The following is a 14,604-nucleotide window of genomic DNA, read 5'->3' as shown; positions in this document are numbered from 1 at the left end:
TATAGATCACTAAGCATTGAGAGAGCTTCATTCGCGATCCCTTCTGTCAACAGAACGTTTTCATTTAATACTAAGTGATTTTAACATTGATTTTAAAAATTGTGTACAAAGCAGCAGTAAATATAAACAAATGATTGTAAAATATGGATACAAACAAACTTATTTCAGGCTTAACCACTGATAATCTGAGTGATAACAGAACTACAATTGATCACAATTATACAAATCTAAATAAATCAAGAGTGTAAACTGACCTTTATAAAGCTGTGTGGTTAGCAAGCAAATAAGTAGGCTATAATAACTAGTAAATGATTTAAGAAGCATAATGTACATGTAGAAAGATGTGTTTTGGAAAAAAGAAAAATTTAAGTGAATTCAGTAACTACTTAGGTTAGTTGTTGTAGTTAATCAGTCTTGGTGTCTAAACAAATATGTGTAAAACAATTATTGAATTTTTAACTATTGATTCTTTCTTTTATTATGTTTACAGAACAGAAACAAAAAACGACAGAAAACATCCAAAATACAGTTTTCAAAGAATCCACTGACTGCTGTGTTTTGTCCTTATTGCCTCAATATGTTTAATCTTCACTCTGTCAAGAAGCAGCATGAATGTGTGAATGTGGCTATTGCATTGGAACTTGTTATTGGCCTCTATTCTGCCTCTATGCAATATGTACATAAAAAAGCCCAGTCCTCACTATGAATGGCAGATATATTTAAACAAAACACAACGAAAAACCATGTAGCAATAACACCTAAGTTAAAAAAAAAACCTGTGTAAAACATCTCTGGATTTACTACAGAAAGACCCTTCAATTCAAATTCATCACTGGCAAACCACTACCTACCACTGTATCAACTCTACGTCCTAGACTCCACATGTACTGTATCAAGGGTTTGGACTTACTGGACTTACTTGCATCACAAATTGTACAGATAGTGCAAACAACTTTCAGCCCCATTTAAATTTAACAAGAGTAAATCAAGATACTATATCAACTTAACTTCCTGGAAACTTGTACTTCCTTGCACTGCGTGTTTTACCTCTAAATGATATTAAGTTTTTTTGGACTTACTGGACAAAGCTTACGTTACAGATTGTACAGTCAGTGCAGACAACTTTAAACCAAATTTAAACAAGACTCAATCTAGATACATTATTTCAAGACATTTTTTTTCCTGCCAAAGTTGAGGAAGTTTCCTTGCTGTCTAGTAAAGTTACAAAATATGTTGCATTCCATTGTCAAAAGTTGTGATAAAAGACATCTTATTAGAATTGCACAAATTAAATTGGCAATTTTGTGATCAAAGCAGCTTATAATTTGCCTTTTATTAATTAAAGAAACATTGGTTAGAAACTTACCTTACCTTGAAATCCACAACTAAAAAACACCACCGGAAAACTATGTACTGTAGTTTAGAATTTTATTTACCTAACAAAACCATTTTTCCCCCTCGATAGGAAATGACTCAGTGTCTCAAATTTCGACTTACACATGAGGCGCCCCAAAGGTTGACCACTTTAAATGTATTTACATTCTTCCTTGCAGATTTTATCCAATCAGAAGCTTTTCACAGCTTTTGATTTGAAAACGACTGCATGAAAGAATGTGAATTAATTAAAAGTGGTTTCACATTTGGGCTCCTTAGTGTAAATTACACTGAAATCGACGATATCAATTTTGGTGTTCAATTACTTGGCTATCTTTTGGACTCACATTTTCACTCAATTGACATTTTTGGCTTTGTCAGTGTAAATTGCCCATTTCAAAATCATATGATGCTCCCCAGAGAACTTGTTTTTAACTTTCTGAATACCAAGAGAATTTTTCTGAATTTGAAAGAAGTGATTCTCAAGAGTGATGTCACAGTCTGAAATAGGACAACAAACAAACAAAGCCCCATAGGTCTATTCTCAGTTCTTTGTCTGGATTTTTAACATACCGACTTGCTTTACTGGAACGTCCTCGCCTAAGTATGCATTGCATACCGGTTATTTATGAAAGTCTCAGTCAGCTACACAGCACAAGGAACAAAATGTATGTTTCAACAAAACTAAAATTTTAATGCGGCTGAAATATAGCGAAAGAAGAAAAACGAGAGAATTTCCATGCGAGTCACATTCCGACACACAACGCGATTCGAAATTTACGGTTTTGTGTCTCTTGAGAGAATAGTTTCTGCTAACTACAAGTGACTTGCATAAATTGGGATAGTATTTCTTTAACATTGAGCGTATGATTGAGCGGAAAAAATCTGGGGAAACATCGCAAAAACAGTGAAGCATCCCGGGGGGGGACTCGCATATGAAAGTGACGGAGATGCTCGTCGTCTCGCTTAGGGTTGTAAATTTAGGATATTTGGTCTCGCTTAAGGTTTTCCGGGCAAAACGCCAATATTTGTAGCCATAATGGGTCATAATGGTCTCCTTTAGGGTTACAAACAAAGAAATATACAAATATAAATTCTATTCTTAGTTTTCTGGTATCTTTTAGGGCTCAAGAAAAGCTTGAGCCACACCCAAATTGGTCTGTTAGGGGTTCTTTTGAAAATTTCCGACGAGCATCCCCGTCCGTTTCATAAAGAAGTCCCCCCCCCCCCCCCGGGTGAAGCATAGAAGTGCTTGTGTTTCTGAAAGCATATAAGCAAGAAAAAAGAGACAGCTAAGAAACGAAGGACAAGCAAAACAATTTGAGTCCGGGAAACAAGAGAAATGAAGACCTTCAACTTCCTCTTTTTAATCATCCTCTTACTTTAATCATCCTCTTACTCTTTTTAATCATCCTCTTACTTCTACCTTAATTTTTTGGCTTGTCCCAAGCTTCTTAGTGATTTTGAAAGCAACGGTAACAAAAACCTCAACTGAACATAAAGAATTTTGAGTTTTGTTTTGCTTTTTTGAGGAGTGTGATTTCATTTGAACAATTCACCAACGTGTTTCTGTGAAATAACAATGGGCATGTCTTATTGTGGCTTAAATGACTATTTCAGTCAAAGTCACCTACCAGTACTTTAATGTTTTCCTGTGTGTAATATATCAAACAATCGAGACTGCATTTAATCTCCAAAGTTCAGTGAACAGAATTTAATTCTGACGACATTGGAGTTGTTTGGACACTCAAGGGTTGAACATATCCTCTGAATCGCAATAAAAACTAATACGTTATCGAGAAAATGCCGGGAAAAATAAAAGATATGCTAATCATGAATCCCGTTCAGTTGCTATATATCTCGACGATATATTATGATAATTCATCAAATTAAAAATAGAAGTTTATCACACAATTTGTACTTAAAATGCTTTAGCTCGTAATTTATTTTTATATTGATGCAAGTTCCTAGAAAAAACGACCCTTGACTTGAGCTCTGCCGGCTTAAATAAAATGCACCGAAGTGTAGAATTATCGCGAGAAATCAAGAACACAAATGATTTGGACCAATTTGGCCACCAAAGGTGGCAGTTTAATCTAAATCATAACAAAGAGCGAGAAATCTGAGCAGATTAACCTATATTGAAAACGTGGGGCGACCAAAAAACGCCCCCACAAAAGAAATCAGCAAACATTGTACAAAAACTGGACAATCAAGACAAATACCCAAAACCCGTGGATCGGTGATAGGGGAGGTGGCGAAAATGGCGAGAGATAGAAGGACGAATTAACTGAGTATCTCTGCTTTTAACATGCCGAACACCGCCTTAAGATCTAATTGGTTAATCTTCGTACCTGGTATGAACCTCTCATCGGTTTATCCCGCAACATGCCTCGACATAAGAAAAAAAATCATGTCTAGACATAATGTTTGTCTTTATTTTAATGTATGTTTCAAGGCTCGCGCGTATACATTGTCTCTGATCTTTTTTATTCTTATGGCTTTTTCCGGCCCGGCAGCTTGTTTGCTTCCACCTGATTCCTTATGTCACCACGTGTGTACATTCCATACACCTCCCCTGCGATGGACTAGCATCCCATTCAGGGGAAGTAGAAATAATCCTAGTCGCTATATGCTATAGAAACCGGGATATGCTCCGGCCTGTATGGGCCACTAGGCTCGACGCAGACTTTTTTTACACCCCCCCCCCCCCCCCCAGAAGTGGATTTTGTGGTGCACGCGCTATTGTGTAAATCTTCCAATGAGAACGCAGCTACAATTTGAAAATTTGCATCGCTAGTGGTTTATTTCGAATTGAAGCGCTCGGTCCACGGATGGTTCGCAGAGGTTCACGACTGGAATATTGTCGTTTTACCGGAGAAAAAAAAAAGTGAAACTAGGCACTTTTTCAGTATGTATCATTAGAATAACTATCGTGGCTTTCAATTTGGGAGGTCTTGAGGCGAAAATGGCAAACTTTGAGAATTACAGCTCATTCACTAAAAACAGGTCGGCTTCATTTGGCATTATTCTCGCGGCTGGACTTTGCGACCTTTCGCTTCGCTTTGGCAGAGTTGAGAGCGATTTAGAAAGATGCTATTTTCCCTCTTAGAACAAAGTTAGCATGGAAATGTAATATGAGAATGGTAAAACAATAAACTTTTGATAATTTCCAATCATTTTATTTATTTTCAGTCGTTTCTACAACTTTGGCTAACTGTGGTTAAACATCTGTTAAGCAACCCTCTCAAATTCCCAGAAATCGCTACCCATATTTACTGTATTTTAGAGCTCTATTAAGCGGCCATCTCTATTTAGCAGATGCGGTCACCGTTTAGACTTCCCAGTTGGTATAATTTATTTCTCCCGCGGTCACCTTGTCATATTACAATGCAATATTTTGATACGACAATAAGCAAAACATGTCCAGTTCCACGAAATTAGGCTACGCGGCCCAAAATCAGAGACAATCATACTTGGTTTTCTCATTTTATGTTGAATGTGATTGCAAAATGTTGATAGTGTGGCGTCAGCAAATACAATTGCTTTACGAAGAATACTACCGTATTTATTTCATTAAGCGCCCGGGGCGCTTATTAATTATTTGGAACTTGAAAGTGGGCGCTTTTTTGAGGTGGCCGCTTATTAAATTTTTACTATTTTCAGCAAGTAGTTTGTTTATTTTGAAACAAAACAATAAATAATAACAAAACGTGAAGATGTACCAAAACAGAATTTTAACTGTTCATTACAGTCAAAATACTCAGCCCGTGCCGCCTAGTATTGGAGAATGGTCTAGATTAACGGCGAACGGACTGCATTATTCGTTTCAAACTTTCAAATTTGATTTAAATATTGTTATCATCCAACCGTAGCCCGAGTGTGACCTCATTTGAAATATCGCTTGTTGCCAACTGTGGGACTAGATGAATCTTTGCATTGAGTGAAAAAGCACGTATTTGAACCCTATATATTCGAATTTATCTCTTGGGTAGTCATCCCTTTTTGAATTTTCCAAGGCACACTTCCTGATGGTGTAAACCGATTCTCGTGTGTTCGAGAGCGGACCTTCTCAAACGACAAAACGGCATTTGGTGGTTAAACAGTTCGCTAATTTCCGAGATAATTTCCTTCCGGCAATCCGTACCCCTCAGAAATTCTTTTCAAAATAGTACACAAAAGTAATAAAATCACGCCAGCTTTCGAATGCGTGATTAAAAGCACTAAATAGTACACTTTTATGTACTATTTTGAAAAATTTTCTGAGGAGTACGAATTCATTGGCCCGAACCAAACTTTACATAGATGGAAAGATCTATCCTTCAATATTTAAAATTCTAAATCTCGTGGAATTCTAAAATAAGGCGCATGGTCCAAACGACAATTCATTTGACCAAGCAACTAACATAACGTGTGAGAAAACTCTGGTTTTGTTTACCGTTAAATAAGTAAGTTTATTCAATTCTTATACATAGACAAGGAATAGCGTTGCTATTCTTACTAAGAGCTTCCGATATGCAAAAGAAGAGCGAATTTGATTTTTAAGCCCCTCCGCGCTATGTTTGATTATTGTGGACATTCGTTCTTAAATGGAACTTATCCCATGAAATGAAACATAAATTTGTCAGATTAAGATAATAATAATAATACTTTATTTATATAGCGCTGTTTCTATCGATATCCATTAGCGTTTTACAAATGAATTACAATTTTTTATAAATTAAAATTATCTATCTATATAGAAGCTTTAATATTAAAATTATCTATGTGTAAAAAAGGCATTACGTTTGATTCCTTACATTAACCTACAGCTAATATACATGTCAATGATCTCAACTGCTTTTTTAACTTTTCTAGACATGGAGCGCAATAGACCGAATTCAGATCACAGATTAATCAAAATTTTCCTGCAAATGTTCAATTTATTTTTAAACAATTCAGTTATCTGAGTATATAGAAGCTTTGATATTAAAATTATATATCTATATAAAAGCTTTGACGTTTGGTTCCATAATTTAAACTACAGCTAAAATACATGTCGATGATCTCAGCTGCTTTCTTAACTTTCCTAGACATGGAACGCAATACACCGATTACAGATCACAGATTAATCAAAATTTCCTGCAAATATTCAATATTATTTTAAACACTAATCTAAATAACATTTTCATAGTAGCGTTGATTTGAAGTTACATGCTGGCATGGAATAAAATCAGTTTTTCAAATACCAGTACGTTTCTCTAAATCTTCTGCCCTTTGACAAGAAACAAACTTCCTGTACTAAGATACCTATTATCAATATTCATTTTAAAAGCTAAGCAGTTATATTTTTGGGTGGCAAATTTTGTTAGCGGCATTCTATTGATTTATGATAACAAAATATTTCCAAGATACCAACAGTTTCATGAAAAAATGTTCATCCTGGAAACGCAGACAGGATGTGGATTCTTTTCTTAAGAACGTTAAAAATAACTTCTATGCTGGCGACAAAGACGAAAGAGGATTCGTTTAGTAGTCATGTGTTTAATCATGTACGTCGAAAGAAGGTCATTGTCAGTGGTTTAAAACGCAATTGTGTAAATCTTCTAATGAGAACGCAGCTGTAATTTGAACATTTGCATCGCTTTAATGATTTATTGCAGAGGCGCTCGGTCAGCGGATGGTTCGCAAAGGTTTACAACTGGAATATTGTTGTTTAACCGGGAAAAAATTGAAACTGGGCACTTTTTCAGTATGTATTTATAGAATAACTATCGTGGCTTTTAAAATGGAGGCTTTTGGAGGCGAAAATGGCAAACTTTGAGACAGCTCATTCACTGAAAACAGGTCGGCTTCATTTGAAATTCTCACGGCTGGACTGTGCGACCTTTCGCTTCGCTTTGGAAGGGTTGAGAGCGATTTAGAAAGTTGCTAATTTTCACTCGTAGAACAAAGCTAGCAAGCAAATGTAATTAAAGAATGATAAAACAATAAACTTTTGATAATTTCCAATCATTTTATTTATTTTCAGTCGTTTTCTAAAGCTTTGGCTACCTGTGGTTAAACATCTGTTAAGCAGCCCTCTCAAATTCCCAGAAATCGCTACCCATATTTACTGTATTTGTGTTAAGCGGCCATCTCTATTTAGCAGACGCGGTCACCGTTTAGACTTCCCAGTTGGTATAATTTATTTCTCCTGCGGTCACCTTGTCATATGACAATGCAATATTTTGATACGACAATAAGCAAAACATGTCCAGTTCCACGAAATTAGGATACGCGGCCCAAAATCAGAGACAATCATACTTGGTTTTCTCATTTTATGTTGAATGTGATTGCAAAATGTTGATAGTGTGGCGTCAGCAAATACGATTGCCTTACGAAGAATACTACCGTATTTATTCGATGGCGCTTATTAAATTTTTGGACCTTGAGAGTGGGTGCGTTGAAGGATTGGAAAATGGCAAAACGTGGAATAATCCCGAGGTGGGAAGCAGGTAAGCTGTATTTATGACAAAATCTGCTCTAGTGGCTCCATTTTGATATAAGCGGAAATGTCGTTATTGCTCGCACATGTGCTGATACGAACGGTCATAACTTTTGAAATACTGAAAACGTACATGGGCTTGTGCATATTTTCGCCGATAAAGGACTACACTTTTTGGCTGTGTAGAGTAGAGTTATCAGCTAGGTCCCGAAATTGTAATATTCGCTTCTAAATTAAGGTCATTTTCCAGCCTTCGTTCGATGCAGATCAGTTGTGGTCATTATAAATCGAGGGAAAACTCGCTACTTTCTTAGAAAACTGAAAATGTTTACGAACAAATTGATATAAAAATTGTCGGTGTCCGATGCGAATGAAATATTTACAGTGGCTCGAAAAATGCCAATTTTTCTAATTTCCCAGTCGTTGTGGCAGGCTTGAAGGGGCAAAATATTGAATGGCTCCTAACGCGGCCAGAAAATCATTTTGCATCAAACCAAATCTGTTTTAGTTCTAGCCTCTGTTAAGTCTTTCAGTTGCTATAATCTCAAGCACAATTATTTTTTTACGCGAATTCGAGTGGGTGGTTTTCAGAAAGACAGCCTCTTAAGCCTTGCCTCGCTATATTTGATTTTTAGGGACATTCGCTCTTAATTGGAACTTATTCCACGAAATGAAACATAAATTTGTCAGATAAAGATAATAATAATAATAATAATATTTTAATTATATAGCGCTATTTCTATCGATATCCAAAAACGCTTTAAAAATTAATTACAAATATTTACAAATTAAAATCATCTATCTATATAGAAGCTTATTAAAATTAAATATCTATATAAAAGCTTTAACGTTTGGTTCCATAAATTAAACTTCAGCTGAAATACATGTCAATGATCTCAGCTACTTTTTAACTTTCCTAGAAATGGAGCGCAATAGACCGATTACAAATCAAAGATTAATCAAAATTTCCTGCAAATATTCAGTATTATTTTAAACACTTCACTAATCTAAATAAAATTTCATAGTAGCGTTGATTTGAAGTTACATGCTGGCATGGAATAAAATCAGTTTTTCAAATACCAGTACGTTTCTCTAAATATTCTGCCCTTTGACAAGAAACAAACTTCCTGTACTAAGATACCTATTATCAATAAAAAATATTCATTTTAAATGCTAAGCAGTTATATTTTTAGGGGGCAAATTTTGTTAGCGGCATTCTATCGATTTATGATAACAAAATATTTCCAAGATACCAACAGTTTCATGAAAAAATGTTCATCCTGGAAACGCAGACAGGATGTGGATTCTTTTCTTAAGAACGTTAAAAATAACTTCTATGTTGGCGACAAAGACGTAAGTGGATTCGTTTAGTAGTCATGTGTTTAATCATGTACGTCGAAAGAAGGTCATTGTCAGTGGTTTAAAGCGCAATTGTGTAAATCTTCTAATGAGAACGCAGCTGTAATTTGAACATTTGCATCGCTTTAATGATTTATTGCAGAGGCGCTCGGTCAGCGGATGGTTCGCAAAGGTTTACAACTGGAATATTGTTGTTTAACCGGGGAAAAAGTGAAACTAGGCACTTTTTCAGTATGTATTTATAGAATAACTATCGTGGCTTTTAAAATGGAGGCTTTTGGGGGCGAAAATGGCAAACTTTGAGACCGCTCATTCACTGAAAACAGGTCGGCTTCATTTGACATTCTCACGGCTGGACTGTGCGACCTTTCGCTTCGCTTTGGAAGGGTTGAGAGCGATTTAGAAAGTTGCTAATTTTCACTCGTAGAACAAAGCTAGCAAACAAATGTAATAAAAGAATGATAAAACAATAAACTTTTGATAATTTCCAATCATTTTATTTATTTTCAGTCGTTTTCTAAAGCTTTGGCTACCTGTGGTTAAACATCTGTTAAGCAGCCCTCTCAAATTCCCAGAAATCGCTACCCATATTTACTGTATTTGTGTTAAGCGGCCATCTCTATTTAGCAGACGCGGTCACCGTTTAGACTTCCCAGTTGGTATAATTTATTTCTCCTGCGATCACCTTGTCATATTACAATGCAATATTTTGATACGACGATAAGCAAAGCATGTCCAGTTTCACGAAATTAAGCTACGCGGCCCAAAATCAGAGACAATCATACTTGGTTTTCTCATTTTATGTTGAATGTGATTGCAAAATGTTGATAGTGTGGCGTCAACAAATATGATTGCTTTACGAAGGACACTACCGTATTTATTCGATGGCGCTTATTAAATTTTTGGACCTTGAGAGTGGGTGCGTTGAAGGATTGGAAAATGGCAAAACGTGGAATAATCCCGAGGTGGGAAGCAGGTAAGCTGTATTTATGACAAAATCTGCTCTAGTGGCTCCATTTTGATATAAGCGGAAATGTCGTTATTGCTCGCACATGTGCTGATACGAACGGTCATAACTTTTGAAATACTGAAAACGTACATGGGCTTGTGCATATTTTCGCCGATAAAGGACTACACTTTTTGGCTGTGTAGAGTAGAGTTATCAGCTAGGTCCCGAAATTGTAATATTCGCTTCTAAATTAAGGTCATTTTCCAGCCTTCGTTCGATGCAGATCAGTTGTGGTCATTATAAATCGAGGGAAAACTCGCTACTTTCTTAGAAAACTGAAAATGTTTACGAACAAATTGATATAAAAATTGTCGGTGTTCGGTGCGAATGAAATATTTACAGTGGCTCGAAAAATGCCAATTTTTCTAATTTCCCAGTCGTTGTGGCAGGCTTGAAGGGGCAAAATATTGAATGGCTCCTAACGCGGCCAGAAAATCATTTTGCATCAAACCAAATCTGTTTTAGTTCTAGCCTCTGTTAAGTCTTTCAGTTGCTATAATCTCAAGCACAATTATTTTTTTACGCGAATTCGAGTGGGTGGTTTTCAGAAAGACAGCCTCTTAAGCCTTGCCTCGCTATATTTGATTTTTAGGGACATTCGCTCTTAATTGGAACTTATTCCACGAAATGAAACATAAATTTGTCAGATAAAGATAATAATAATAATAATAATAATAATAATAATAATAATATTTTAATTATATAGCGCTATTTCTATCGATATCCAAAAACGCTTTAAAAATTAATTACAAATTATTTACAAATTAAAATCATCTATCTATATAAAAGCTTATTAAAATTAAATATCTATATAAAAGCTTTAACGTTTGGTTCCATAAATTAAACTTCAGCTGAAATACATGTCAATGATCTCAGCTACTTTTTAACTTTCCTAGAAATGGAGCGCAATAGACCGATTACAAATCACAGATTAATCAAAATTTCCTGCAAATATTCAGTATTATTTTAAACACTTCACTAATCTAAATAAAATTTCATAGTAGCGTTGATTTGAAGTTACATGCTGGCATGGAATAAAATCAGTTTTTCAAATACTAGTACGTTTCTCTAAATCTTCTGCCCTTTGACAAGAAACAAACCTCCTGTACTAAGATTCCTGTTATCAATAAAAATATTCCTCTTAAATGCTAAGCAGTTATATTTTTTTGGTGGCAAATTTTGTTAGCGGCAATCTATTGATTTATGATAACAAAATATTTCCAAGATACCAACAAGTTCATGAAAAAATGTTCATCCTGGAAACGAAGAGAGGATGTGAATTCTTTTCTTAAAAACTTTAAAAATAACTTTTATCATGGCGACAAAGACGTAAGTGAATTCGTTTAGTATTCATGTGTTTAATCACGTACGTCGAAACAGGGTCATTGTCAGTGGCATAAAACGAGTGACACTTCGCAGTTCTTCTACACATTGGAGTCGCTGGTTTGTGAAGCGAGGTGAAGAAGCCAACCCAAGCACAAGAAGCAAGGTAGGTTACCAGACTAAAAGAACCTTCTACTCTACAGAGGTCGTTTATTTTGCAGCACAATTCTTTAGCTGTTGGCCGCAACACTTTTTAAAAACGTCGCGATTTTCCTTCGCACATCTGATTCGATTGACACCAATTACTCTATTTTGGAAAATGCCCATCCACTGCCAAATGAAATGTGACCAACCTATTTTAGACACCGGCTATCATTTCGTAAAAGCAGCTGCGCGAGGAGCGTAAAAAATTGGCAACATTTTGTATTTGAAAAAATCCAGCAATGATGTGCAGAGTTCTTATTCATAAACTTGGTCGAGTAAAATTGAATTGAGAGTTGCAAGTTGCTACGAGCAAACTATCAATCAATATTGGAACATTGTGCCACAACATTGCAGAGCTCCCATCAAAAGAACATCTGGTTTGACTGTAACAACCACGAGGTAAAACGCGTTCTTAGCACATTACCAACCCTATTTTTGTTTTAACAGTTAGGCTGTTTATATGATAGCCAAAGAATGCCAGATATTTTTTTTTATTTTCTTCGAATTTTTTCGAAAAATGTTTTCGAATTTTTTTATTTTCTTTATTGTTGAGCCAAAGTCATAATTCCAACTAAACAAACATTTATTTTTTTCTCAGCTTTTGATCACTCGAGTTTAGACGCCACCTGTGAGTTTACATTGATACATTTGCTCCATAAAAATGAAAGGTAGGTAAAAGAAAAATTACTGGCTTCTGTATAACTAAAATCTACTGTGGAAGTTGGAAAAACGTTGCTATTCTCCTTGAAGTTTGCAATACAGCAGGTCCAGTTATTGCCACCAGTTTTCTGAACGGTTCCATGTAAACATATCCTTTTGGAACCGACACATAGCACCTTTTATTTTTTTTACTTTTCACCAAACAAAGATCATGTCAAGATTGTGTGCCATGTCACGTGTAACATATGTTACTAACTATATGTACAAAATTGTCACAAAGAGTGCTTGAATTTTCTGGCAAATATCATTTCTAGATAATTCTGCGGTTCTAAGATTGTGAAAATATGTTTTAGCGATCCCAAAACACTCACGATGTATTCTTTTCTCATCTCACTTTCAGGTTGTTTGTCGTTGTTGGTGTTGATTGTACTAAGCTCAGCTGTTTACGCGAAGAGGACCAAATGTTGCAAACAGATCAAGGCCCTATTGGAGGACATGAAAATGCAACTCGATGAGCTTCAGAACACGGTGGAAGAAATAAGAAACGAGACTACTGCTGAAGGTGAATACAGATAGTAATAGCAGATTAAATGCTCTGACACTAATCTAAAATCCCACGGAACATACCACACGTTTTAATGGCTATAAAACTATGAAAATACCCGAAACGTTTGTAGTTAAAAAGAATTGAAAGAAAGATATAGAAATCGTGGGGTCGTAAGGACAGTGTAGTTTCTTCGAAATTATTTATAGGGAAGGTTGCTTAGGAATTTTTGAGTGCAAATTATCTTAAAGGAATATCGACACTCTTTGAAAATTTAGCCTGTAGAAGCAGCTGAATTTCTTGCCCACTTATACGTTAACGCCACCAAAAAATTGTCTCTTAACATAAGCCATGCTAAGAAACTGTTTAAGTGACATGGAAGTATTGTGCGTGTGTCTCTGTGTGTAACAACATGAAACAACTCAGGGAAGGCCCGCAGCAGCTTTTTGGGGGTATTAAAACATAGCAATTTACAAAATAAAAACGCGTTAATAACACGTCCCAGTCCTAATTAAGCAATGTTTACTTGAAAGAAAACTACTGCAACACACAGTCTATAATATATAGATTTAGGTAAGCCTCGCGCGTCACTCGCGAGATTGCACGCGTGCTACAAATCATGTTTCGTCGCTGTCTATGCAAATACGTGCTCTTCTCGAAGACAAAAGTTCTCAAAATTCCGCTATAATGTACTGTACATATCTAGATTTTAGTTTTTAATTTCGTGAAATAACTGTAAACTAGCTGTAAAGCTAAGATTATTTCACGCTAATAAAGTATCTATCTATCTATCATATTTTGGTATTAACGAGGAAACAATGAAAATTACAATCCCGTAAAACGTGTTAATAACACTAAGAAGCTGTTTTTCTTATCGCTAATCTCTTTTGTCAGATTACACCTGACAGTTTTATTCCTTCCTTACTTACTTACCTACCTACCTACCTGCCTACCCACTTACCTACCTACCTAACTCCCTACTTACTTACTTGCTTGCTTGCTTGCTTGCTTGCTTGCTTGCTTGCTTGCTTGCTTGCTTGCTTGCTTGCTTGCTCGCTTGCTTGCTTGTTAAACTGGAAATCCTAGCAATTTGAATAAATTAAATCAGTGGAGTTTTGTTCAGGAGCGTTTTACAACTTACATTTAACCACGAGTTTCTAACCATGTTTTAACCTGAGTTTATTTTCTTTACAGCCGCCTCTTCTTGTAAGGAATTGTTTACCAAACACAAGTAAGTTTACAACTGAAATGTTTTATTCTCTTTTTATTGACGCGCAGTCGGTTCACTGATTAGCTCGGGAAGCGTGTAGAGCGTGTAGAGCGCAAAAAGGCTCCTGTGCAGTGTGTACCCTACACTGATCTTTTGACAGAGAAGAGATAGATGAAAAGAGCTGAGAAATAAATATGTTAAGACTAAAAACGAGCAAGGCGGGTTTTTTACATGGACACTGTCGGTTTGTTCTTTAACACAATTCCTACTGGCATTTTTAAGCGTCTTCAACCAAACAGAACAGATCTGAATTGTTGCGGTAAAATACAGTATCGTAATCGATCGTCTGTAATATTTTCTCGGTAGACAACATTTTGTTTGAATATAAACTGACTAGCTCAATTCTGTCCTTCTCTAAACAGGTCGTCAAAAGTGTTCACCCTGATGTTTGGTTC

At 35.8% G+C, this 14,604-nt stretch overlaps 1 protein-coding gene and 1 long non-coding RNA gene across 2 annotated transcripts in view; both read left to right on the top strand.

The window, feature by feature from the left end:
• Positions 1–4,196: 4,196 nt before the first annotated feature.
• On the top strand, positions 4,197–12,405 carry LOC144636584 (uncharacterized). The gene is made up of 4 exons (XR_013567538.1): positions 4,197–4,383; positions 9,526–10,175; positions 11,589–11,697; positions 12,334–12,405. It is a non-coding gene; the product is annotated as an uncharacterized LOC144636584 (long non-coding RNA).
• A 19-nt stretch (positions 12,406–12,424) lies between these two features.
• LOC144636481 (putative skeletal organic matrix protein 5) overlaps positions 12,425–14,604 on the top strand; it is a 17,116-nt gene continuing 14,936 nt past the window's right edge. Inside the window, exons 1-2 of the mRNA XM_078495697.1 lie at positions 12,425–12,957; positions 14,134–14,170. Of these exons, the coding sequence (XP_078351823.1) occupies positions 12,768–12,957; positions 14,134–14,170 (227 nt within the window). The 5' untranslated portion in view covers positions 12,425–12,767. The remainder of the gene's footprint in view (positions 12,958–14,133; positions 14,171–14,604) is intronic.

This window comes from Oculina patagonica, chromosome 13, assembly GCF_052425735.1.
Source record: "Oculina patagonica isolate OP01 chromosome 13, crgOcupat, whole genome shotgun sequence".
Taxonomy (NCBI): domain Eukaryota; kingdom Metazoa; phylum Cnidaria; class Anthozoa; order Scleractinia; family Oculinidae; genus Oculina; species Oculina patagonica.
This window is presented reverse-complemented; position numbering and strand designations above follow the sequence as displayed.